The sequence below is a fragment of the Pan troglodytes genome, chromosome 9 (genome assembly GCF_028858775.2).
Source record: "Pan troglodytes isolate AG18354 chromosome 9, NHGRI_mPanTro3-v2.0_pri, whole genome shotgun sequence".
Classification (NCBI taxonomy): Eukaryota; Metazoa; Chordata; class Mammalia; order Primates; family Hominidae; genus Pan; species Pan troglodytes.
This window is the reverse complement of record NC_072407.2, coordinates 122,244,506-122,270,000: the sequence shown is the minus strand read 5'-3', so window position 1 is coordinate 122,270,000 and position 25,495 is coordinate 122,244,506. Positions and strand designations below refer to the sequence as shown.

At 47.5% G+C, this 25,495-nt stretch overlaps 2 protein-coding genes across 7 annotated transcripts in view; both read right to left on the bottom strand.

Moving 5' to 3' along the window:
- Positions 1–2,258, bottom strand: part of TLCD5 (TLC domain containing 5) — a 9,330-nt gene extending 7,072 nt beyond the window's left edge. The window contains exons 1-2 of one of the 6 annotated variants that reach the window (XM_003313371.6): positions 2,014–2,121; positions 1–271 (exon numbers count right to left, since the gene is read on the bottom strand). The exon at positions 1–271 is cut by the window's left edge and continues 248 nt beyond it. In XM_003313371.6, the coding sequence (XP_003313419.1) occupies positions 1–17 (17 nt within the window). In that variant the 5' untranslated portion in view covers positions 18–271; positions 2,014–2,121. Of the gene's footprint in view, positions 272–2,013 lie in introns of all 6 variants that reach the window. The other 5 variants (XM_063784578.1, XM_063784579.1, XM_003313370.6 and 2 more) reach the window with 5 other exon arrangements.
- Positions 2,259–7,508: 5,250 nt separating this feature from the next.
- POU2F3 (POU class 2 homeobox 3) overlaps positions 7,509–25,495 on the bottom strand; it is an 81,540-nt gene continuing 63,553 nt past the window's right edge. The window contains exons 6-13 of the mRNA XM_054661799.2: positions 25,071–25,153; positions 22,235–22,417; positions 21,662–21,803; positions 19,832–19,968; positions 17,876–18,037; positions 12,021–12,087; positions 10,094–10,229; positions 7,509–9,106 (exon numbers count right to left, since the gene is read on the bottom strand). Of these exons, the coding sequence (XP_054517774.2) occupies positions 9,067–9,106; positions 10,094–10,229; positions 12,021–12,087; positions 17,876–18,037; positions 19,832–19,968; positions 21,662–21,803; positions 22,235–22,417; positions 25,071–25,153 (950 nt within the window). The 3' untranslated portion in view covers positions 7,509–9,066. The remainder of the gene's footprint in view (positions 9,107–10,093; positions 10,230–12,020; positions 12,088–17,875; positions 18,038–19,831; positions 19,969–21,661; positions 21,804–22,234; positions 22,418–25,070; positions 25,154–25,495) is intronic.

The following is a 25,495-nucleotide window of genomic DNA, read 5'->3' as shown; positions in this document are numbered from 1 at the left end:
AAACAGCATTGGGTCATTTTGTGTATATGTCCTCATTTCTATTATAGAATAGTTCAAAAATATTGCCTTATCTTATTTTCCTTATCTACACGGCCAAGAATCTTCTATTTAAGTATGGCTGTATTTATCATTCCAAGTTCCTCAGAGATAACATGTTAGCAACTGGTCAATGTTGTAAACTGGAAACCAGGAACTGCACTCCGAGCTGGTAGGCTGACATCACATTTTATGATGAGTAAATGTCAATAATAACCCTCTAGCGATGACTGACCTTGGGCAATAATACACAGAAAATAAAGCACATGTATTAAATAATGTCTTCACAGTTCAAAAACCCCAATGAAACGCACTCATGAAAAAACAGAACACTGCCACGTTGGTTTCTGCTAGAGGTCACATGACACATGGCTGTTTAATGTGGTTTTAAGCTGATACTAAATTCAGCTGAGGTTTGGATTTGGGTCACAGGTTCATCAGTCAAAAACAAAACTTGGGATAAACTTAAATACAGAACGAAACAAAGAGTCCAGACATCTTGGAGGTTGGGGGGAAATCCTGGCTTTATTCAGTTCTGAAATCCGACCCAAAGATTTGCCAAGAGTGAAGCAGAAGGATTCTAAGGTTCAAGAGGTGGGGAGTTTTTGTTGAGATCTAAAAATATCCTTAAGGCAATTATTCAGTTAAAAATGAAATGAAGCCAGAAAGCTGTACCTTGGAACTTTTACTGGTGACAAATACGTTAGGACAAGAACAACTATAACTGAGTCAATTTAGTCACACAGGACTAAAATCTAAAAATGAGCAAGATGTTGTTATTAGTATTCATTAGCTCCTCCATTGAAACGTACAAATAAAAAGTCAAAAACATATCAGATATCTACTTCATCTCAGCAGACATTTTCTGCATGGCTATGCTTATTGCTTAACCTTATTCTGACCAGTGAAATAGTTATCTGTGGACGTCAATACACAAGCCACTTCCCAAGAATGCTATCCAGAGAGGGCTTCATGAAGGTCAAGTTCTGTACAGCTTTCATCTGAAATCAGATTTCCATTCAAGAAAACAGTAGGTGTCCATAATAGACCTGGGTTCCAATTCTGTCTCTGTCCCTAGAGAGACTAGCCATAAGAGTGTGGGCAAATCACTTTAACCTCTAGAACCACAGTTAAAAAAAAAAAAAAGAAATTAAAGAAAAGAAAAGAAGGAAGAGGAAGGGAAAGGAAAGAAAGAGACTAGGACTGAAGAACTCTACAGTCCGGTCCAGCTCTGACATGGAGTTCTGAGATAAACTTTCTAAAACATCAAGGCCAATTCTCAGAGTAAGGGCCAGAAATACAAAGTATCCCACGTGAAGAGAACTGCCCTCCCTTATCTCCTTCTAAAGGCCAGGGTCACTGGCCAGTAATGCGGATCAGCTCATTTGGATATGCCTATTAGTATTTTTAGAGTCTTCTTCTCTGAATCCTAATTCCTTGGCAGAACAGAGAAAACAGTAGCCCATTTACAAACACTTAAATAAAAGAACAGACATTCGTAAATGGCAGACACAACTCTGTGACCTTGGGAACTCCCTGTGTGGGTTTCGGCTTTTTGCTCTTGGTTTTTGCCAAAGAACGGAAGGGCATTTGGAAGGCCATCGCCGCTCAGAGGTCCAAGGCTCCTCTCCTGGTTTCTCCCGTTCCAGGGCCAGACTGGCGAGGAGGAGCCTTGGAGCAGGCGTGGCTGGCGGCGAGCGCGGGCCCCGGGGCCTCGCAGGGACGGCGATCGCATCTCCGCGCGGCGGTGCCTGCGACGCTCGGCCACGCCCGGACCAAGAGCCGGAGCCAGGCACCGTTATCCCCGCATCCCGCTGGCGCCGCAGCCTGGCGCAGGAAGGCCTCGGGCGTCCGAGGCAGGAGGAGGCCCGCTCCCCTTCGGAGGCGAGCCCGGGCCCTCTGCCGCCTCCTTCCCCACCAATGGGCCGCGCGGGCCCGGTGCCCACCCCGGCCGGGCAGTTCGCGCCGAGCGGTTACCTGGCGGAGCGTACCGGGAAGCCTCGGGCGCCCGGGCGCCCGCAGCTCCCGGCCCGGATCGCGGCAACAGGAAGCGGAGGAGCCAGAGGCGGAGGACGAGGCTGTGACGGCGGCGGAGGAGGAGCCGGGGGTCTGGGGGCACCTGCTGGCTGGGAGGATGGAGCGCAGAGCCGGAGGAGCCGGGCCACCGACGCTCCGAAAGGGCGCGGGAGGGTCCTCCTTCTCTGGCGGGGGGGTCAAGAGGGATCTAGCGGTGACGTGAGACCTGGAGGCCGCTGCTCTTGTTTAGCTGTTGTTGTTTGTTTAAATCATTATCCACTTCTCCCCTCCCCTCAATGGGACAGCTCATCCAATCAATTTATCGAGTACCTACTAAGTGCTTGCACCCTTACTAGGCATTGTGGGGGGTGTAAGACATCGTTCTTGCCCTCGTGCTTGAATTTAAGTCGTGAAACAGGAATTGATGAGCAGGAAAGTGCTCAGGCCGGAGAATTAGAAGTTACAGTATTCCAATGTCAGCCCTGTCACCAACTTGACAGTAAAGCATAAGGCTTGAGAGTGAACCTTGCTTGGTACGTCTTTGGGCAAGTTACTTTTCTGTTGCCTCCCTTTCCTCGATCCTGAGAATGGGGATAGTAATAACACCTATCTCATATGGTTATTTTGAGAATTTTAAAATATTACATGTGTAAAGTGCTTTGAACAATGACTGGCACATGGAAGTCACTACATAAATACCAACTGTTTTATTTCACTTTGGGTAAATCCTTTTCTTTTCTGGTTCTATTTTCATACCAAGCAGAGTAAGTTTGAGCGATAAGAATGGAGGCTCGAATGGGGTAAAGACGGTGTCTGTCTTGATTGATCAGGACAGGCAATCCCGGGTGCTGAGGAACCTAGACATTCTCAAAGGAGAAGACCGTTAGCAGAGGTGTGAGTGTTTAGGCCGTGCCTGGGGAATAGTAAATATTCTAGTTTTGGTCATTTATCTTACCAACTCTTCAAAGGTAAGGATGGCACTGGTTTCATCTTTGTTTCCCTAGTACCTAGCATGAGGCAGGTACAATAAATGTTTGTATGTTGAATTAATGTGAAATGAGCCTGGGAAACTATCTTGGAAGCATATCACAGTTCCTAAAGTGTGTTGATCATCTATGCCACTTGGGAAGTGTTTTCAAATACCCTGTGCAGGCTGTACCTTGAATATTATGATTTATTAGGTCTGGTATGGGGTCCAGGGATCTGTATTTTTTTAAACTTGCCCAGGAGTCATTCAGATGATCACATTTGATAACCATTGCTGTTAGAGTCCTTAAATGCCTCTGATGCCAGCCTAAGATGCCAGGCTGAGAGAGCTTATTATGTGGAAGCTCGTGATGTTATTGAACAAGGGAATCATATTATCATGCTCTCCAAGCCCTTGCTACTCAAAGTGTGGTCTATGGACCAGCAAAATCTGCATCACCTTGGAGTTCATTAGAGACTCAGAATCTCAGAACCTACCCCTGGACCTACCAAACTAGAATGTGCATTTTAACAAGTTCCCCAGTGATTCGTATACACATTTGGGTCGTAGTTCTTAATCTTGATAGCATGGTAGTATCACTTGGGAGCTATTTAAAATCCTAATACCCAGGGCACACTCCAAAAAAAGTAAATCAGAATCTCTGTGTAGATATCAATCAATTTAAAAGCTCCCTGGGTGATTCCAATGTGCAACCAAAGTTGAGAACCCCAGCTCTAGCAATACTCAATTAAAATCAGTGTAAGATGAATTGGAGAAGGCCTGTTACACATGTGTTAGGATGGACCGGATAACAGGTAATGATAGTCTGGAGAAGTAAAACATGGAAGGCTCCACTTCACTGAATGGAGACTATGCAGAGCTCACCCTCTTCCCCCATTTGTTTTGTTGCAGTATTTTTTTTCTAGTATCTGAATCGGGACTTTCTTCTTGCTGCCATCGTTTCCCACAAAAGTAGGGTACTAAAGCCTTCAGGAGCCTAAAGGCTGAGGGGGTAAGGTAAAAGGGAAGGAGCCAGTTCTTCCTAAAATATTGGGCCTTTATCCTAGGGTGACTGGGATTCTAGGTTCAAGCTTCATGACCTGGGATTAAATTTTGTTGATGTATGTATCTTTGGCCACAATCCCTGTTCCACCAAATCAGATCCTTGTCACCGGTAGCATCCCCCAGAAATTCTGGGCTGTTAAGGAGAGCAGGGGATAGGAAGCTCTCCACCAATTTAATAGCAATGAGAATAATAATCACAATAATAACAAATAACACCTATATTGCCCTTATTAATGTACCAGGCATTGTTCCAAGCACTACATATATATATATATACACACACACACACACACACACATATATACACATATACATATATATGTATACACACACATACATATATATACACATATACATATATATGTACACACACACACATATATATATGCATACACACACACACATATATATACACACACTCAATCCTCACAAACAATTCTATGGGATGGGACCTATTGTTATCTCCATTTTACAGGTGAGAAACTGAGTCATGGAGCAGTCAAGGCTTTCCCAAGATGACACGGTTAGTAGGAGGCAGAGTAGGGTACAAACCCAGGCAATATGACTCTGGAGATCATGCCTGTATGGCAGATGCACCTGACAGCGGTAACTTAAGTATACCCTGAGAATGACCCTGTGTGGCAGACACACCTGAATGTGTGTCTAGTGTTCCAAGCGTGGCCAACCCAGAGATTATTCCTTATGTATGAGGAACATCTGAGCCCCTGGCCCAGCCCTCGGAACATGGGCCATACAGGGGGCTGAGGCCCTTTGTTTTGGGGTAAATGAAGGTTGCCAGGTGGAGGTTGTTAGTGGGAGGGTGTTAGATGAGAGTGCCATGTAAACTGCGTGCTTTCTGCAGGCAGTGGTGGTTCTCCTGTCCAGCCTGTTGCCACTGGATCCCTCTTATGTAAGTTCCCCTCAACAAATCCTATGTCGCATTTGTTGGCTCTTGGTCTCTGGCCTCTTGAACCTGGTGCTATCCCTCCTGAAGTCAATAGGGTCTGGCACGACAATGCCCTTAACCACTGTGATATGCTGCCTCCACTTACCTAAAAATTCCTGCAGGTTTGCACTGTATTCTCCTGTATTCACAACTCCTATCTCAGTGAAGGGCATTAAAAATTTAGAGGGAAAAAAAGGGAATTTTGTATTTAAAAAACATAACTGCCTGTTATGTGCTAGTCACACAACAGGGAGTTTTTCTGTATCCACAGGGATACAGAAAAAAAAAAAAAAAAGCCTCAACTGCAAGGAGTTTCCCCCACAGAAGGAAGAGGCAGAAGAGTCAGCAGGTGAGCTATGGTGGGGCCACACAGAGCACACGAGGAGCCCTGGCAAACTGGGAGCTCCGGGCAGGGTTCCTGCTTTGAGTCCTAGGGTTAATAAGCTCAGTCTCTGAGTCAGACCAAAAGTCCTTACTTTGTCTTAGGAGCGCAGAGCTGGGCCCACCCATTTTGAGTCAACTAAACATCAGAGTATGAAATACAGTTCGGCTGGGCGCGGTGGCTCACGCCTGTAATCCCAGCACTTTCGGAGGCCAAGGCGGGCGGATCACGCGGTCGGGAGATCGAGACCATCCTGGCTAACATGGTGAAATCCCGTCTCTACTGAAAAATAGAAAAAATTAGCTGGGCGTGGTGGCGGGCGCCTGTAGTCCCAGCTACTCAGGAGGCTGAGGCAGGAGAATGGCGTGAATCTGGGTGGCGGAGATTGCAGTGAGCCGAGATCGTGCCACTGCACTCCAGCCTGGGTGACAGAGCGAGACACCATGTCAAAAAAAAATATATATATATACAATTTGAAATGTAGCAGCAACAATCTTTTTTTTTTTCCTCCCTTGGCAATGACTGGTGGTTGCCCTTAGATTCTCTTGTCCCTAGTTAGATGCTGAGGCGGCGAATCAAGCTTCAGTTAAACTTCCCTGGAATTACAGATTTTACAGAATCATGCAGACATGAAAGGTGACCTTGCTCACTTTCAGGCTTGATTCTGTTCAGCAATGTCCAAGTTAGTTGGCAAGGAAAGCTACTGGAGTCTGAACAGGCTACAATTCTGGTTATTTCTTTCATAAAAAATCATGGGCAAATGGATGAAAATCGAAGTTTTGGACAATGCAGAGGATCAGCTTTCAGCACTCACTTGAGTAGGATGTCAAGGTAGCCAGGACTTCTGTAGAAAAGGGTCAGCTCTAGCATCCATGAGCATACAGGGAGGAATGCATGCATGCATGTGTATGTGTGCAGAGATATGCACAGATGGGCTCATGGGTGGTGGAGCAGTCCCCTTAGTTACTTAAAAGTACTGCCGAAGGCTCCTCTTGCTGTCTCTTTGCTACATACCTGGCCCCTTTTAACTAGATATTTTCTTGAGAAAGTAAACATTACCATTAGGCCTTCTCCCACTTCATGACGTGAAATAGGAATTTTTAAAGCCCCATTCAAACATCAGGGAGCGGTTAACTCTTCATTATTAATATTTAGGTTTCCTGTGTGGATATTATTATTTGCAAGAAGTGTTTAATCCCAATTTTAGTTTTTCCCCATCAGCCATTACCTTTTTGAAGGGCCTCTCTTTCCTACAGGTCAGTGTTTATCTCAGTAATGATAGCTATTTATTATTTATTTTATTTTTTGAGACGGAGTCTCGCTCTGTCGCCTGGGCAGGAGTGCAGTGGCACAATCTCGGCTCACTGCAGGCTCCAACGGTAACTATTTAAATTTGTATTAATCTAAGAAAAACCACAAGAATAGGTTTGCTGCCTTTCAACCTCCTCACCAAAAGTCACAATGCATTCTGAAGCTATATATATATATATATATATATATATATATATATATATATGAGACAAATATGTATATTTGAGACAGGGTCTCACTCTGTTGTTCAGGCTGGAGTGCAGCGGCATGATCATTGCTCACTGCAGCCTTGACTTCCTGGGCTTAATAGATCCTCCCATCTCAGGCTCTTCAGTAGCTGGGACTACAGGCATACACCACCAAGCCCAGCTAATATGTGATTATTAAATTATCCTCTGCCTTAACTATTTATTGCTTTATGTTGTGAGTAATGAATAACTGCCGTTCAGGGTATCTGAGACATGAGACATTAGCCTCAGTCCCCACCTCTTAAGTTTCAAATGACTTCACCTTAAACATTCACCATCCTCCCACTTACAATATCTCTGGCCTACTCTGCCCTCAAGGTAGTTATGTTACAGAGAGTAACAACTCTGAATTCTTCAGGGCCCTGTAATAACATATGTCATCTTTAGCATCAGTTTGGGGAGTAATACACTTAATGTCCCAATTTGAAACATTTTCTGCCATCCCATTTCATTATATGCACTCACATGCCCCCCACAACAACAAAAAGGCACAGAACAAGAATCTAAACCTCTTCTTATCAACAGTGGAATGCTTTTCGTAATCACTATACACATTTATTTAGGAACAGTGAGATTCCTTTGAATCTCAACAGTTTCCTAGACATGTAGTCTTTTTTTTTTTAAGTTACCATTTCTGGAATGGCTTCATGTTACATCTCTACAAACTGGCCCACAAAAAAGCAGACTCTAGAGATAATGTTCCCAAAGAAGTCAACAAAGATTCCCAGCCCAGGCCAGGCGCGGTGGCTCACACCTGTAATCCCAGCACTTCGGGACGCTGAGGTGGGTGGATCAGGAGGTCAGGAGTTCAAGACCAGCCTGACCAACATGGTGAAACCCCATCTCTACTAAAAATACAAAAATTAGCTGGGCTAATTTTGGGTGGTGGGCGCCTGTAATCCCGCTACTTGAGAGGCTGAGGCAGGAGAATCGCTTGAACCCAGGTGGCAGAGCATGCAGTGAGCCAAGATCACACCACTGCACTCCAGCCTGGGCTGGAGCAAGACTGTCTCAAAAAAAAAAAAAAGAAAGAAAGAAAAAGAAAAAAAAATCCCAGCCCATGTGGGAACTCTGGAAGGTAGCACAGTATTTCACACTTTGGTATTTCCCCCCCCACCCCCGCTTTTTTTTTAAAGAAGATAAAATATTACAGAGACATTTTCAAAAATCACACCTGAGTTAAACATTTTGCTGGAAGATTCCACATTAAGGAGTTAAGAACATAATGCAAAAAATGGGAAAGGGCTATATATACAGGTACTTTGCCACCATCATTGTTGTGTGTTTGCTCTTGTGTTCTTCCTTTTCTGCTGCCAGGAGAAAGGAGAGAGGACAGGATAAAGAGAAACACAGGGAGGAAGGGAAAGAACAGGCACTCCTGAGCCCTAGGCAGATGTGGACAGACAGAAGGGCACCAGCGGGCGTTGCAACATGCCCAGGGCACCCACCTAGGGCAGCTCTTTTACACCTTCTGCAAAAAGGAGGGGACCTGGAGGGCGCAATAATGAATGGATTTGATTGTAGAAAAGGGGGCGAGGTTAAAAAATGGGGTGAGATGAAGAGTCCATCAGAAAACTTAGCTGTACAGAGAAAACATCAAGGCTTTGGTGGAGATATCAGATTCAAATCTTTTCACAGATTTTGGGATCAGTTCAGGGGTTGTGGCCAAGTTCAGAGTCAAAACTATTATCTCCCCTTCTGGTGTTTGGCACCCCAGCCAAATGGCTGTCCCCAGAAGCCCATGGATGAGTTGGAGAATAACAGCAAGAAGTCTTTTCTCTGAAAGACTATTGCCACAGTGAAGCTGGCTAAAATATTTGGAACTAGAAGGCAAGGGCATAGGCAAGGAAGGTGAAAATGGTAAGCTCCTAGGAGGGGCTGTGTATTTCAAGAGCATTAGGAGTCTGCACTTGGTTCAATCACAGTTTGGATCTCCAGAGGCCCTTGCTCTTGAAGAAGACAAGAGTCTGGGTTCATTGATAGTGGAGATTTTCTTCCACTCTTCTGAAGGCAATCTGTCTGTATATAGAAGGCATGATTCCCTTCCTTCCAGGGGGAATACAGGGCCAGGTGGAGTAGGAGAAACTTTTTGGTCTCAGTGGAGGTAGGTGGGATGATTCCATCGGTACCAAGATCTGGAAGGAAGAAAGAAGTCAATCCTAAAGCTAATAATGTGATGGCGTAAGATGGGAATGGGGAGTGACTGCTAGCAGGTACAGGGGCTTTTGGGGGGAGGAGTAATAAAAACATCCGGAATTAGATAACACTGATGGTTGCACAACCTTGTGAATATACTAAAAACCACTGAACTGCACACTTTAAAACGGTGAATTTTATGGTATATGAATTATACCTCGAAACAATTTTTTAAAGCTGGTAATGTATATTATATGGTCCTCTTTCTCTCTCTCAGTAGGGGTAGGTGAGGATCGCCAGCGTTTCGGGCTATGCAACAATTGGCCAATAAGAACTGGCTGCCTTGCTGAACCGCCTGGATTTGGACAGCTGGGTTCATCTTTTCTGACGAACTCAGGTCTGTAACCTACACATCTCTGTTTTGTTCTGAATCAGGGCAGAATCTCTCCTTCACAAGGCATCAGCTCTGAGAATACTTTTTAGAGTAGATTCTTTGCTTCATGAACTGAAGCCCAGGAGGCTGCCTGCCCCACTGCATCCCAGCTGGGAGTGGGAGACAGGAATTGGCACCACTTCCCTCTTTCCCTGTGTCAGCCATGTTTGAAGCCCAGGGTTTTCTTTGTGCCTAAGCTCTGGGCTCACATCAGAACCTCCTGAGAACTGGGTTCCCATGAAGCCCAGCAAAGGACCTGGCTCTTTCTGACATGAGTGTTTGGAAATTTCCACCCTCAAAGTAAGGATGGAAATTTTGGCTTTGTTGACATCAGCTCCTTGCCAGGATGGCTCACTGACTGAAGCTTCTTTTTAAAATCTCCACTCCCTAGGGATAAAGTCCAGTCTGGCTGTCACTCTGTCCTCTCTGTGCCACCCCATTCCTCTTTTCCAACCCTATCTATGACAAGCTTTCTTTCCCAAGGCATAGGCTCAGCTTCTCACATGTCCCTTGGCCCTGCTGGGATGTCTCTGCACCCTCCCCTTCACCTTACCCTGAAGAGTTAAAACTGGAGGTGGAGTTCACTGCTGCTTTGGAGTTATTTTGAGATGCAGTGGGGCTGCTGGCATGGAGTCCTGAGCCAGGAGATGAAGGCCTGCTGTTGTTCCCAGGGGAACAGGATGACGTTACTGAGGATAAGGAGAGGCAAAAACAAGGGGGAAATAATGCTGCTGGATCCCGGGACATCGGGACATAGCCCCTCAGACACAAATTTCCTGGTGTATCCCCAAAGGGACCTCACCCTCTCCCTAGCCACACCCACCTGACTACCTCCTGCCTCATTAGCATCAACTTCTGCCCACACCCAGAGGGGCTGTCGTCACAAATGCTCTCTGCAGCCCAGGCCCTGGAGAGTGGTGTGGCTGGTTCTGCAAGTCTAAGACTTGCCAAATCCAAGGACAGATGCCAAAATCATCCTACTCTAGGACACACCCTAGGCTGGGCACATGCAGCCCCAGACCAAGAGGCGGTAGGAGAAAAAGAACAAGAAGGAAGAGAGGAGGAAAGAAAGGCAAGTGCATAGGGGAGAAAGAGAACTTGAGGGCACGATGAAAGATTGCCAGCTGCTCTAGTTCTCCAGTCTCCACAAAGAAAAGGTGCTTGGTTTTCTAGAAACTAGAGTAATGAACTGAGCTGGGCATGGTGGCTCATGCCTGTAAGCCCAACACTTTTGGGAGGCTGAGGCAGGAGGGCCGATTAAGCCCAGGAATTCAAGACCAACCTGGGCAACATGGCGAAACCCAGTCTCTGCAAAAAATACAAAAATTAGCCAGGTGTGATATGCACCTGTAGTCTCAGCTACTCAGGAGGCTGAGGTGGGAGGATCACTTGAGCCTGGGAGGTCGAGGCTGCAGTTAGCCATGATTGTGTCACCACATTGCCTGGGCAACAGAGCAAGACCCTGTCTCAAAAAACAAAACAAAACAAAAACAAAAAGAACAATGAACTGGGAGTGAGGGGACCTGAGCCCTGTCTTGGTCCCCGGCCATCAACTCAGCAGCTCTGTGGCCTGTGCTGATTTGTTTTACTTTCCTGAAACTCATTTTCATCCTCTGTGAAATGGCAGATTTGTATTTGGATTAACTCTTGTGTTTGTGTTTCCCAAACTGTGTTCTATGGATAGGGTGACGTATATTTTACCATCCAAACTAAGACCCTAAGACACTTTGAAAAGTGGAAGGGGCTGAGTGCGGTGGCTCACGCCTGTAATCCCAGCACTTTGGGAGGCCGAGGCGGGCGGATCACTTGAGGTCAGGAGTTCAAGACCAGCCTGACCAACATGGAGAAACCCTGTCTCTACTAAAAATACAAAAAATCAGCCGAGCGTGGTGGCACACGCCTGTAATCCCAGTTACTCGGGAGGCTGAGGCAGAAGAATTGCTTGAACCTGGGAGGCAGAGGTTGTGGTGAGCTGAGATCGTGCCATTGCACTGCAGCCTGGGCAACAAGGGTGAAACTCTGTCTCAAAAAAAAAAAAGAAAAGTGGAAGGAAGTGCTATTGATAATTATGTCAGGACATGAAGCAGACACTGGGACTGTCCTGGCCACCCTTGGGCATGCGATCATCCTGTCTAGTGCATTGAAATAATTTGTGCTTTTTGAGGACTAGAGTATTACTTTGGGAAGCCTTGCCTTCCCTGGGCCTTCCACACAGTTCATTTTGGAATTTTATGCACCTAAGTGCTTAGAAGTGCTGCAGTTAAAGCAAAACAAAACAAAACAATTCACTTGTTTAAACTGGGCTTCCTCAGCATTTTCCAGACTTATTTGATCACAGAACCCTTTTTTCCCAACACAGATTTTAATATCCTTTGAAATGCATTTAGGGAAGCCTGACTTAGGTAGATACCTTTCAGTTCTAATATCCCATTTTTTAAAAGAATTCTGGTGTTCTTCAGAAATCTCATTTTAAAGCTCACCTGTTCCAGGCATGGTACTGTGGACAGGAGGGACAGAGAGGGGGCCCAGAGACCCTGAGGGAGATACCTGAAAAACAACAGAAACTTGTAAATGTCCATTTCTGCTCCCTTCTCCAACTTCAGATCACTCTCCAAAGACAGTAGGCCCCAGACTCTACAGGGACCAGGGCTTGGCTTCCTTGGTGATTTCCTAGCCTACATGCCATCCTCCTTTCTATGGGAAGGCCTCTGGACCACATACTGGCATCCAGAACCAGGTCCAGTCTGCTCCGGAAGTTCCCTGGTGTCAGCACCAGGGCCCTCCAGCCCCTGACAATGTGTATTGCCTGATAAGGTTTCTTTGACACTGCCAAGCCGAAGGCTGCCTTGCCTGAGAGCCCTGGAGGTGAGCAAGACAAGCCTCTTGGGCCCTGCTGTGGCAGATACTGCTGGTTGCCTGTCATTTTCTGGTCTCCATTGCTTTTTCCCTAAAAGAACCCTGCTTTTGCTGAGGACAGCAGGGTTGCTCAGCCTAGCAGCCTCTCGCAGGCTTTCCCACTCTGATGGATGAATGGAGCATGGACTCTCCAGAGGTGACTGGAGGCACTGAACTTTGGTCTCTGAAGCTTTTTATTTTGCCCTGGAGACCTCATAGCATCATCAGCTCTGAGATTAGAAAGGGACCTGGGATAACTTTGTTTACCCTCCCATGCAATTCAGGAACCTCCCCCTCACTGTTACTATCCTAGAACAATGTAGAACAAGATGTAATAGAAAGAATAGACTTTGGAGCCCAACAGGTCTGGGAGTAAGACAGCTCCACCACTATCTGTGTGACTTTGGGCAAGTTATCTAACCCTACTGAGATTTGGTTTTCTCATCTGTAAAATAGCAGCAATACTTCCATTATATATTTTAATTAAGTCATAATGAGATAATGTCTGTAAAGCTTCCAACCCAACAGCTGGCAGAGAGTGTCAGCTTGTTAAATGCTAGTTCTCTCCCTTTCTGGAAGAAGCAGCTGTCAACTGCTGTATATTTCTAGATGTTATTTGACTCTTCTTTTGAGCTAAAATCTGTGTATTTTCACTGCCCCTTATTCTTCTCATGCTAACAGGGGAAGCTCTGACCAGGTGTTCGCAAAGGCTATTGAAAGGTAGTTCTGCTCTCCCCAGTTTGGAAGATCCTACCCTAACAGGATGCAGCATGTACTTATTTCATCATTAATCAGAAATGGTTTTCCTGTTTTCATTTACTTTTCCTTATACAATGAGCCTCCTCAGTAGGCTGGGGGCCTGTGAAGGGTGGAGACGGGCACAGGTTGGGAGGGGTGGCAGAGTGGTAAGAGATGTTATCAATAATCTCCCTACCTCTTCTCCTCCCTCCCTGCTGTCACACCCAAGACATGTGTTGTTGTTGTTGTTGTTGTTGTTGGTTTGAGATGGACTCTCGCTCTGTCACCCAGGCGGGAGTGCAATGGCACGATCACGGTTCACTGCAACCTCTGCCTCCTGGGTTCAAGTGATTCTTTTGTCTCAATCTCCCGAGTAACTGAGATTACAGGCACCCACCACCATGCCCAGCTAATTTTTGTATTTTTAGTAGAGACAGGGTTTTGCCATGTTGGCCAGGCTGGTCTCGAACTCCTAACCTCAGGTGATCCACCCATCTTGGCCTCCCAAATTGCTGGGATTACAGGCGTGAGCCACCATGCCTGGCTTTGTTGTTGTTTTTAAATAAGTGATAATGTATTTGGTCAGTGCGGCCAGCTTGTTTCCTTCTGGAGACAGGCTAGGCATATGCGAACAGACATATACATGGTTCCCCTTTTTTATTTTCTAGATATATTGTAGCATTCTGCCCACACTGATCTGCACCATTTTGCCTTTCTACCTGCTAATCATTTTATTCCAGAAGCAGAAGAAACTATGTCCTAGTCCCAAGGGACTGTCTCAATGAGACCCAAAGATAGGATCAGAAAATTTTCTCCCTCCTTTTCCTTCATGACATCACAAGTGTTAGTGTAACTATTTATTTCATGTCCTTCACAGCCATTAGGCTGTAGATTTCATGAGGGCAGGGTAACGCCTGTGTGGTTCACTGCTGCACCCCCAGTGCTTTCTATGGTGCCTGGAACGTTGCAGGTGCTCAGTAAATATGTGTCGAATGAAAGCTGATGGGGAATGGGGCCCCTGCATGGCTCCTCTAGGCCCCCTCCATTTCTCACCATGTTGATGTCCTGGGTTGGCACTGAACCAAAGGGAGAATCTACTACTTCCCATCTGCTCTAAACAAAGCCCAATCTTTAAAGATTCCAAAGTTCCTATGACATGACCCAAGTTTCTTAACAAGGCCTACGATTCCCGACATAATCCAGCCCCTGCCTACCATTCCAGCCTCCTCATTCACACCCTCACTCCCTGGTTTCCAGCCCGTTCTGGCCTTCTGTGCTTCTTTCCTCCTACCCCACCCCACCATCAACCTTGGAACCTTTGTACATGCTATTTCCTCTACCTAGAATATTCTTCCCTGCCCTCACACCTCTCTGCGCCACCCCCACCCCAACTCAGACACTTTCCCTGTTAATAGCAATGGTGACATTCATTCTTCTGGTGTCAGTTTAAACATCATTCCTCAGAGAAGCTCCTGATACCCTGGACTAGGTTAGGCACCTCAAATATCTGTACCTCTTCTCTGAAGCCTTCATCACAAATGCATTTGTTTAGTATCTGTTTTCCTGCTACACTGTAAACAGGGGTCACGTGTGCGGTTCACCACTGGAGCCCCAGTACCAAACATATAGCAGGTGCTCAGTGAATGCTTAAGGAAGAAATAATGAATGAATATCATGTTGCCTCCAACTTAACATGTTCAATGATCCCTTAGAGAGTTTAGGGTACTTCAGCATCCATGGCCCATTATGATCCCACACTCATCAGCCCCTCTAATTTTAATCCTTAACCCTTTGCTCCAGCCAGACTGAAATGCTTGTGATTTCCCAAATGCATCATGTGGTTTTATAATTCCATGCCTTCGGGCTGGGTGCGGTGGCTCATGCCTGTAATCCTAGCACTTTGGGAAGCCAAGGTGGGCAGATCACCTGAAGTCAGGAGTTCAAGACCAGCCTGGCCAACATGGTGAAACCCCGTCTCTACTAAACATACAAAATTAGCCAGGTGTGATGGTGGGTGCCTGTAATCCCAGCTACTCAGGAGGCTGAGGCAGGAGAATTACTTGAACCCAGGAGGTGGAGGTTGCAGTGAGCCTAGATCGCACCATTGCACTCCAGCCTGGGCAAAAAGAGCAAAACTCTGTCTCAAAAAAAAAATAAATAAATAAATAAAAAATTTAAAAAATTCCATGCCTTCTCACAGGCTGTTCCTTCTGCCTTGTACACTACTCTTGCTAATTACTAATCTGTTCTCCAAACAAATTAGATATTCACCCTCCCGGGCCCCATTCTGATTTGGGTGTCTTTCCTCTTGGTTCCCATGGCACTCCTATGGGGCTCATTCCTGCCCAACACTCCGCACATCTACGTGGTTGTAGTTTCTTGTCTTTTCTGGTCCCTCCTTCTCAGTTTCTTCCCTGATCCTCTTCCTTTGCCCATCTTGCAAAAGCTGGTGGCATGGCCTTTGCTCTTTGCTTCCTCTACATAAACTCCATAGGCGAGTTCCTCCTCACCCAGGATTTCACCCACCACCTGCACACTTGTGACTCCCTAGTCCATGTCTCCATCCCAGCCTTCCAGTCTCACCTCCAGACCCATAATCTCAAGTGCCCAAGGACATTCCCACATGGGTATCCTGCAGGCCTCACTGTACATCATGATGACATAAGAACTGAAATCATCACTTCTTCCCACTCCCAAGCCATCTCCTCCTGCTTTTCTTGTTCTGTAAATGGCAATACCATCTACCCAGTTAGCCCAGCCTGAATGCCAAGAGTCATCGCAGAGGATTCCCTTTTCTTCATCTCTCTCCCTGCCCCCATCCAGCTTTCCATTCATTAACCAAGACCTTCTAAGGATTTCTTGAATCCCTCCCACCCTGTCATTCCTACCTCATGGGGTTGCTTTGCCCTCAGTCTTTCTCTGCTGGATACCTGCAGTCCCATCCTAACTGGTCTCCCTGCAACCCATCTTGGGCCTTTCAAGCCATCCTTTATCCTGCAGTCAGAGTGATCATTCAAAAAAGAGAAAATTATCATGCCAATATCCTATGAAAATCCTTCAGTGATTCCCCCAAACCTTCAGTTCCTTAGCATTGTGTACAATCCCTGCACAGTCTGGCCCCTGCTGGTCTGTCCAGCCTCATCTTTCAACACTCCTCCTCATGGAACCACTTGCAGTTCTGTGAGTGTGCCACACTCTCCCTGCCCCATTCCACAGCCCTTGTACTTTCCCCTGGGAGAGCTCCACCCACATTTATTTGCCTCTCATTCCTCTTCGTCCTTTAGACTCAGCTCAGGTATTAATTATCTCCTCGGGGAAGCCTGTCCTAATCACCAGCTCCCAAGGCTGGTTAGCTGCTGCTCCTAAGTTCTCCTGGAGAAATGATCATGCTGTTTTCCATTCGTTTATTTACCTGCTCCTCTGCTAGGCAGTGAGGTCCTCTGGGACAGGGAACAAACAATATTTATCTTTGTATCCCCAGCACTTGGCACAATATATAGAAGGTAGTCGGTAGCTGGTTGGTGAAAGAATCAACAATGGTGTAGTTTTTGGGAAACAGCTGTGTCCCACCCTGAGAAGGCTGCATTTCACCCATCTTACAGTGCTGAAAGACTGAAGGGCAACATCATTCTCCCCAACTCCCTTAACCTTCAACCATCACCATCCCCAGAGAAGAAGCTTCCCACACCCACCCTCCAGATACCATTTCTCCCTGCATGGAGAAGGTATTTCCTGCCCCCTAAACTTCATTGTCTCTCTAGAACTTCAAATTGTTCCCAGCCCTGGCTTCTCCCTTGAACTCCAGAGTCACAGATATAACTCCTTCATACTCACTCTTGGATGCCTTGTAGGTATGTTCAACTTAATATGACCAGCCCCAAATTCTTAGTTTTTTTCCTCAAACTTGCTCTTCCTGCAGTTTTCATCATCTCAAAAAAATGGCAGTGCTTTCCAACGCATTGCTCAGGCCAAAACCCTTTCAGTCATCTTTGCTTCCTTTCTTGTATTCCATATCTGAGCACATCATGCTACTCCACCATCAAAGTCTAGCCAGAATGCAACCACTCCTCCTCACCTCCATGGCTACCACCCTGGGCCAAGCCTCCATCACACAGCCTGACCATTGTCATTCTCCTAGCTGGTCTCCTGCTTCCACACAGATTATTCCCCACATAGCAGCCTGTGTCAACCAGCTCAGCTTTCTCTGGCTAGAGCTCTCCAATGGCTTCTCATTTTACCCAAACTGAAAGCCAGGGGCCTTTCAATGGCCTCCAAGATCTTGGGCGCTCTGCTTCCTGTTTCTTCTCTGACTTCCTCTCCTACTTCTGGTCCCCTTTCTCGTTCTGTCCCCAGCCACATTGGTTGCCTTGCTGTTTCTTAAGCATACTGGCTCTTTTCACTTGCTAGGTCCTCTGCCTAGAACATTCTTTCCCCCAGATATCCATGTATTTCATTCCCTGACAACTCTAGGTCTCTGTTCACACACCCTTTTCAGGGAGGTCCTCTCTGACCTCTCTATTGAAAGAGTATCTCCCCGCTATCCCCTTCTATTCCCTCGCCCTTCTTTATACTATATTCTATACAGCATCTCTTTGCTTATTTATTTACTGGATGCTCCCCTCTTCCCTGCAGCCACCACCTTCCCCTCCAAGCATCATGTCCCTCCAGTGCTTGGCAGACAGCTTGGTTCCTGGCCACTCACCAGCCGGGAGTTGTAGACAGGTGGTTTGATGGGTGTGGCCACAGGGCAGTTGATTCGCTTCTCCTTTTGGCGTCGGTTGCAGAACCAGACCCTCACCACCTCCTTCTCCATGGACAACTGCTCTGCAATCATGGAGATCTCCTCCGAGCTGGGTTTTGGGTTCTATAGGGACCGAAAGGACAGAGTATGGCCAAGAGAAGGGAATCAGGGGCAGGGAACAGAGGTCCCAAAGAAACAGGATACAACTATACATGGATCAAAAGCTTTAGAGTCAGACCTAGGATGAAATACTGGCTTTTTCACTTACTATGTGTCCTTACAAAACTTTCTTAACCTTTCTGAGCCTGTCTTATCATCTATGAAATGAGAATAATCATGCCCACCACACAGGATTATTGTGAGAATTAAATGAGAAAATGTGTGTAAACTGTCAAGCACAGGGCCTGATACAAAGTAGGGTCTCCATAGATGTAGGCTGTCTTTCCTTCATTCATGAGTTCAGAGGAGAGGAGTCCATGGATGAGTTATGTGGGGCAGGTAGAGTCCCCAGAGCTGCTGCTCCCTTCTGTGTTCTTCCTTATTACCTGATGTCCTTCGCCCTTGTCATTTCTTTTTTTTGTTTTTGTTTTTTTTGAGACAGAGTCTCGCTCTGTTGCCTAGGCTGGAGTGCAGTGGCGCGATCTCCGCTCACTGCAACCTCCGCCTCCCGGGTTCAAGCAATTCTCTCTGCTTCAGCCTCCTGAGTAGCTGGGATTACAGGCACACATCACCACGCCCAGATAATTTTTGTACTTTAAGTAGAGATGGGGTTTCACCATGTTGGGCAGGCTGGTCTTGAACTCCTGACCTCAGGTGATCCACCTGCCTTGGCCTCCCAAAGTGCTGGGATTACAGGCATGAGTCACCATGCCTGGCCTGCCTTGTCATTTCTTCCTGTCCTCCTGTCTCAAAGCAGAAAATGAGAAAGCTAAAACATGTGGACCCATCAGGACTGTGGCATAGCAATACATGCTACACCGGCGCCACTCCCTTGTTCCGATCCTTCACACCTGGTCTTTAGCCCCGGCCACTTTCCCCCACTCTTACACCCTCCCTTAACCTTGCCACTCTAGAAAGCCTAAAAAGAAGGAAAAGCCAGTTCCTGTCATTCTGCTAGCTGGATATGGGCACCAAATCTTTGAGCTAAATGTGCGAGGAATCTGCTGGAGGGGCAGCAGTCCTGGAGGCCTGGGGCCTTTGAAGACGCGTGGTACCCATGGCGGCTCTGGAGGCTGGGATCTGAGGGATCCTGGCTAGAGGCTGGCTAGGCCACATCTGTTTCTCCCTCTTCTCTTCCCCAGCCCACACGGGGCTCACAGCTTCCACATACTGGCTCAAAAATATGCTTTTGCTACAAGTTCCAAAAAACGTAGGTGTATAACATGATCACAAGTATCTAAATGTGCATAGAAAAGAAGGAGTAGAAGGAAGTGAGGTCAGATGGCATTTGGCGATGGGCGTTTTTTTTCTTTCTACTTCCCTGCACTTAAATTGTTTACAATAAGCTTTTATTACATTTATAATTTGAAAAATACAAAATGTACTGCCTAGAAAATAGAGAACTTACATACAATCCCCTGGCTTTGCTCCCTTTACCTCAACTGGATACGGAGATACACTGTGTTCTGGGACCCTATAGCCCGTTCTTTAAATCTCCCAGTGAGAGAAACAAAGGGCCCTCAATAGATGTCAGGGCAAGAAGGGTCAGTGGAGGAGGAGGAGGTTCCTGGAACCTGAGATGAAGGGCAGCTTTGCACTCCAATACCTGGGCGCCCGGAGTGGGATAATGTGTTTTCTGATCGTGTCCCAGAGCAGGTGTGAGGTGCAGAGGGGCTGGTGCCAAGGGGCCTCTGCCGTGTCTGCTCTCCCTACCTGTGTGAGGTAGCCCACCCATGCCCACCCAAAGGTGCTGCTCACATCTTGAAACCTCTTCTCCAGAGTCAGGCGGATGTTGGTCTCGATGCTGGTCCGTTTCTTTCTCTTCCTACCAAATACTTCACTGAGGCTGGGGTAGGAGCTGGGCGTGCTCACTGAGGGGTCTGACGGAGAGGACTCTGCGGGGACACGAAGGACCAGAGGAAGCCTAGAGAAGGGGATGAGTGGCCGGTGCCTTCATGGATCTGAGGTCCAACAACCCTTCCCGATGGGCTCTGCAGTGGCATTTTCAGGAGCAATCCCCTCCCCCAGCAGGGAGCCCAGAACAGACCAAGAATCCTATTTCTTTTCATTGCTCAGGGCAAAGGCCCTCCGTGGCCCTCCATTGTCCTCCATGGCCTTCTGTGGCCCTCCGTGACCCTCCATGGCCCTCTGTGGCCCCCACAGCAGTGTCTCCAGTGTTTGGGGTCACAGCTGAGGGATGCTCATGCATCGGTGACACATGTGGGTGTAAGGGGGCACTGGCAGGGCTCCTGTGAGTAATGCTCGTGAGGCTGCTGTTTACAGATATGCCTGGATGTGAATACTGAGTGAAATGTGAAATGAGATTTGCAGCCAAAAGCAATGGCACTTGGTGGCAGACTGTTGGTGTTGGAGTCATTTTCCTGCCAGTGCAAATGTTTGAGCTAAGGCTGTAGGGGCCATAGGAGGGATATCCCTGAGGAAGGATTCAGGCATCTGATGGAGACTAGAAATGGTCACAGGGCCCTTCCCCAGAGATTCGAAGACCTTCGGATCATTTTGCTCTTTTCAGTGCTTCCATAAAGGCTGTCTAAGGGACAGCCTGTAGGGGGAGCTTCCTGCCCGCTCCCATGCTTGCGTGTGGAGGCCCTTCTGTATGAGTAACAGCCCTGGCTGGCTGCCCCACCCTTTTCTCCCTCTCCAGTGTAACCACGAATCCATATGAATCTACTGAATAGAGCCCAGCCCTGGAGACTGGCTCACTCCCTCTCTCTGCCTAGGCCGGCAGTTCTCAACCGGGGGGGACTCTGCATCACCACCACTCCCCCTGGGACATTTGGCAATGTCTGGAGAGATTCTTGGCTGTTTCAACTGGGGGTGGATGATACTGGCAACTAGTAGGTAGGGACCAGGGATGCTCAAAACATCCTGCAATGCATAGGCCAGTCCCTGGTAACAAGAATGACCTGGCCCAGGATGTCTATAGTGCCAAGGCTGAGAAGCCCCATCCTATATGCTAGTCCCTGCTGCCAAATGTGAGGTCCCTTGGCTTACATGCTTGATCTCCTGGGTTGCCTCCCGGCCACCACCCCTCACTGAGTCCTCCTGCAAACCCCATTCCTGCTGTCAGGCTTTCCTGACCAGCCTGGGTTGCAGTAAGTCCCTGTCTGCTGAAAACCTCCTCAAGAACTACCCAGGGAAAGACCCTGTGTCATGCCTGTGGTCTCCCCCTCCCAGTGAGACCCTAGAGGCTCCACTGCCCTGTATCCCTGACTAGACTTATTCCAGACAGCAATCTGCATAAGTGTATCTGCTCTGCAGATCCAGACTTTGTTGCTGGCAAGCTGTCCTAAGATCTACGCTGGGTGGGATGGGGTAGGAATGGAATGGGGACAAATCCTGATGGACACAGACCTAAATCCACATCCTTCTGAGGGCTTCTCAGTAGTCGAGCTGACACTTTCATCTACACTTGCCTGTGTCCTGTGTCTTGTTTCTCCATCGGCTCCAGTCTCAGGAGAAGAAAGGGGTGTTAGGTATCAAACTCCCAAAAGCCCCAACACGACAAGTCACTGGCCCTTCCCTGCAGAGCCCTCTAGGGCCCCTGGCATCCGTGTTTGCGAGGCCTACCTGCATCATTCAGCCACTTCTCCAGCAGGGGCTTGAGCTTGCACATGTTCTTGAAGCTCAGGTTGAGGGCCTCAAATCGTGAGATGGTGGTCTGGCTGAAGTCGTTGCCATACAGCTTTCCCATCGCCAGCCCCACATCTCCCTAAGCGTGGGGACCGAGGGGGAGGAACATGAGAGGCAGCCTCCTCCTCTTGTCTGCCCACATCCTGCATGGTCCTAGCATCGATCACACAGCCAGCCTGAATCTTTGAGTGCTCACCCATGCTCGGCTCCTTTCCAAGTCTCCTCCCTCTAAGGTGAAGAATCGGTTTCTTTCTCTCCTTAGACTCTCAGTGGACCACGCCCACGTGCTCAGGAGAGCCAGCCCCTTTTCCACCTCTCATTCTCCTCCACCAGCAACGTCCTCAGTTTCCCTACCAATGGCAACTGTGCCCTATTCTCAGAGAACTCAGGGACATGATGAGGAGACCCCAAACACATCGAGCCTCTGGTCACTCTTGAAACCTGCACTTGGGAAGCCCAGTCTCCAGCCGCTCGGCTGGACTTCTTCTATCTTTTCCCCTAAAACCAAACCTGTGTGAAGCCCAGCTTAATGCGCCTCTGCTTGAAGGTCTTGGCAAACTTCTCCAGCTCCTCGAGGTCACTGGGCTCATCGGCCCCTCCAGAGCTGGGTAGATGCTTGGGCACTGGGAGATGCTGGGATGCTTCCAGGTGGGGTTCTAAAGAGGATCCTGGCAGCCCAGGGCGCCCAACTGCCTGATAGGAAACACGCCAAGCAGATCCACCACGAAGATCAATAAATAACATTTTCTGATTTTTTTTTTTTTTTTTTTTTTTTTACTAATAGGCCCACTTAGAGGATGACTGATCCCTGGATACACCCTGGGTACATTGGAGTCTTATATTTTTCCAGTGGCATGGAAGTGGAAATTAAAGTTTCTATAAATGTATAGCAAATAACCGGAATATCTGGGTAGAAACATCAGGAGTGCAGGATAGGGAGGTGGCCTGAGTTCAGCCTGTGACTCACTTTTTGAGTCTTAGCAGGTCACTTCCCCCTTTCAGTTTTCTACCATAAAAGGAGCTAGCAGGGTTGTTTACAAAGATTCCGAAAACAAATCACAGAACTGGACAAAGAAAAGGTTGCTTGCTTTGTTTTTTTGTTTTTTGTTTTTTTTCCATAAAGCAGGTAACTGAGGTGTTGAACAGGCATTAACTGAAGATAACAGGGGACATCCAATAACTCATGGCCTTCATAGAACTTTCCTAAAATGTCAAACTCTTGTGCCTCATTTTACTTTCTAAACCACCATTTTCTTTCATGAAAGTGTTTTGTTTTTAATCAAAGGTATTTTAATCAGTACCTTTATAAAATGCACCTTGATCACATTTGGGTTGCTAGGAGATATTCTTTCTTTCTCTCTTTTTCTTCTTCTTCTTTTTTTTTGAATCAGGATCTCACTCTGTCACCCAGGCTAGAGTGTAGTGGCACAATCACTGCTCACTGCAGCGTCAACCTCCTGGGCTTAAGTCATTCTCCTGCCTCAGCCTCCTGAACAGCTGGGGCTACAGGCGTGTGCCACCACACCTGGCTAACTTTTGTTTTTTTAGAGACAGGGCTTCACCATGTTGCCCAAGCTGGTCTCAAACTCCTGGGATCAAGTGATCTACCTGCTTTGGCCTCCCAAAGTGCTGGGACTATAAGTATGAGCCACTGTGCCCAGCCAAATATTATTTCTTGAGCTTATTTTCATAGGAAAATGTACCCTTAAACCTAGAACCATGTTGTGCCTATTTGGGGTCAGGAATGAATCCAATCTTAAGGACATCTATCATTCCACAAGGATAGAGTGGAATCTGGGCCTAGGGGTCCAGGCACTGTGGCCAGCTAGCTCAAAGGGCTAAATCCACCTCTTCTCTCCTTTTTGATTTACTTTTTGTAGACTAAACATTACTTCTTCTCCTCTGGGATATTTGGGTTTACCATTCAGATAGGTATCCTTATGATGAAGAAGGTAAAAGGACCTCTAGAGAGAAGTTTAGGAGTCTTTCCCCCAGTGAAGGGTCTTTTAGTCTGAAACCGTCATGAATTTGGTCTTAGTTTGCAGGGAGAGGGTGTGTGAGGAGAGTGTGGCATAGACCAGACCCTCAGGACAAAGCCCCAGTCCTCTTTGAACCTTCCTTTTCATTAAATCATTTGTTCTTTCATTTGACAAAGACTTATGGGGCTCTCTGCTAGACCTTCTCCCTCCTCCTTTCATCTCCAATCCACTGGCAAACTGCACTGATTCAACTTCCCAAAGCATCTCCTCAATCATCCCCTCTTCTTATTGCCACAACTCTAAGCCAATCCTTTATGACCCCTCCCCTGGATGATCTTCATAATCTTCTCTGTGGTCTCTCTGCTACCAGTCTCTCCATGCCAAAATATGATAAGAGATGAGAGTTGATCTTGAAGATTCTAAGATCTCTTTCAGCTGTAAGCCCATGGCTATGAGATTCTGGAGAGGGCAGCCAGGAGGAGGCGGAAGAGCAGCTTATGATGCTGGTGTCCCCATTTCAACCACTAGATGGCGAGCTTCCGCTCCAGGTACTTTTAGTGGCCTCAGCCCTCTCTGAAGGCCGGGCTCTTGGTGAGCCATGGGGATCTTAGCACAGAGATCTCTGCAGTCATTCCCAACCATTCTGCCCAACCATCTGTGCAGAGCCATCTCATGCAGCTGTGCAGGTTATTAACTGTACAGGGGCACCCAGATCAGGGGAGGAATGGCAGCTAAGATACAGCTCATGCTGCTGTCGCCAATCTGTCCACCTTGGCATGAGACTGCACCTGGCCAGAAGAGGTGCCTTTTTCCTAGTTGGAAAAAAGGTGCTGTGTGGAACCATGGCAGCTCTGCAAACAACCCCTCTCCCAGACCTCAGCCCACTGGCCTATATACGTGCCCACTGCAGGAGGCAATCTGGAATAGTGGCCCAGAGGTGAAAGACACTGGCTTTGTGGTCTGGGACATCAGGTCTGTAGTATTCTAGTCTCCCTCTTGGGCCTTGAGGGCACCTAGGTAGAGTTCGTGGCCATCTTGGTATGCCTGAGAAGTTAGCTGAGCCTGGCTCTCAGAGGAGCAATGCTGGGGCCTGTGCAGGGCTGGAGTTCAGTGCCTGGAGCATGAAGGAGGCTGGCCTGGGAGCTGGAATCTCTGGATTCTAACTGTGGCCCCACCAGTGACACTTGGTAAATTGTCCCCCCACTTGCTGTAGCTTGGATTTCCCCTGTGCCAATGGATAGTTCCCTGCTATCCCCTCTCCCCAGAGGGGTTAGTGCCCTGTTAAAGGGGTAGGGGGAAACCAGTGAGTTAAACTCAGTGAGAGCTGAGACATTCCTAGAGGAAACAGGAAGAATGGGGTTGTTTACCTGGGATGCCAGTCCCGGCCCAGTCTGTGGGAGGAGGAGACTGCTTTGTTGCTGTGGAAAGGGGAGGAGATTTGGCTGCAGACCTGGGTGAAAGGGGAGGGACAAAGGAACAGACAAATAAAATCCAGGTTATTTGAAACACATGTGCTACAACTTTGGCACCACGATCACTGTCCCCACCCCCTGCCACCTGATCAGGTCCCTCCACCCACCTCAAGTCCCACGGAGAGGCCCTCCTAGCACTGCCAGGCATTGCCACATACAGGTGGAGGCAAATCAGATACAGGGATAAACAGACATGTAAACAGCAGTCCCCAAACCAGTCCTTCCACCTGCCCGCCTGTCTGGAGAGGCATAGAGGCTAAGGAGGGTCAAGACGATCTACTCTGGGATCTGATTACCAGAGCTGAAGAAAACCAGGAAGG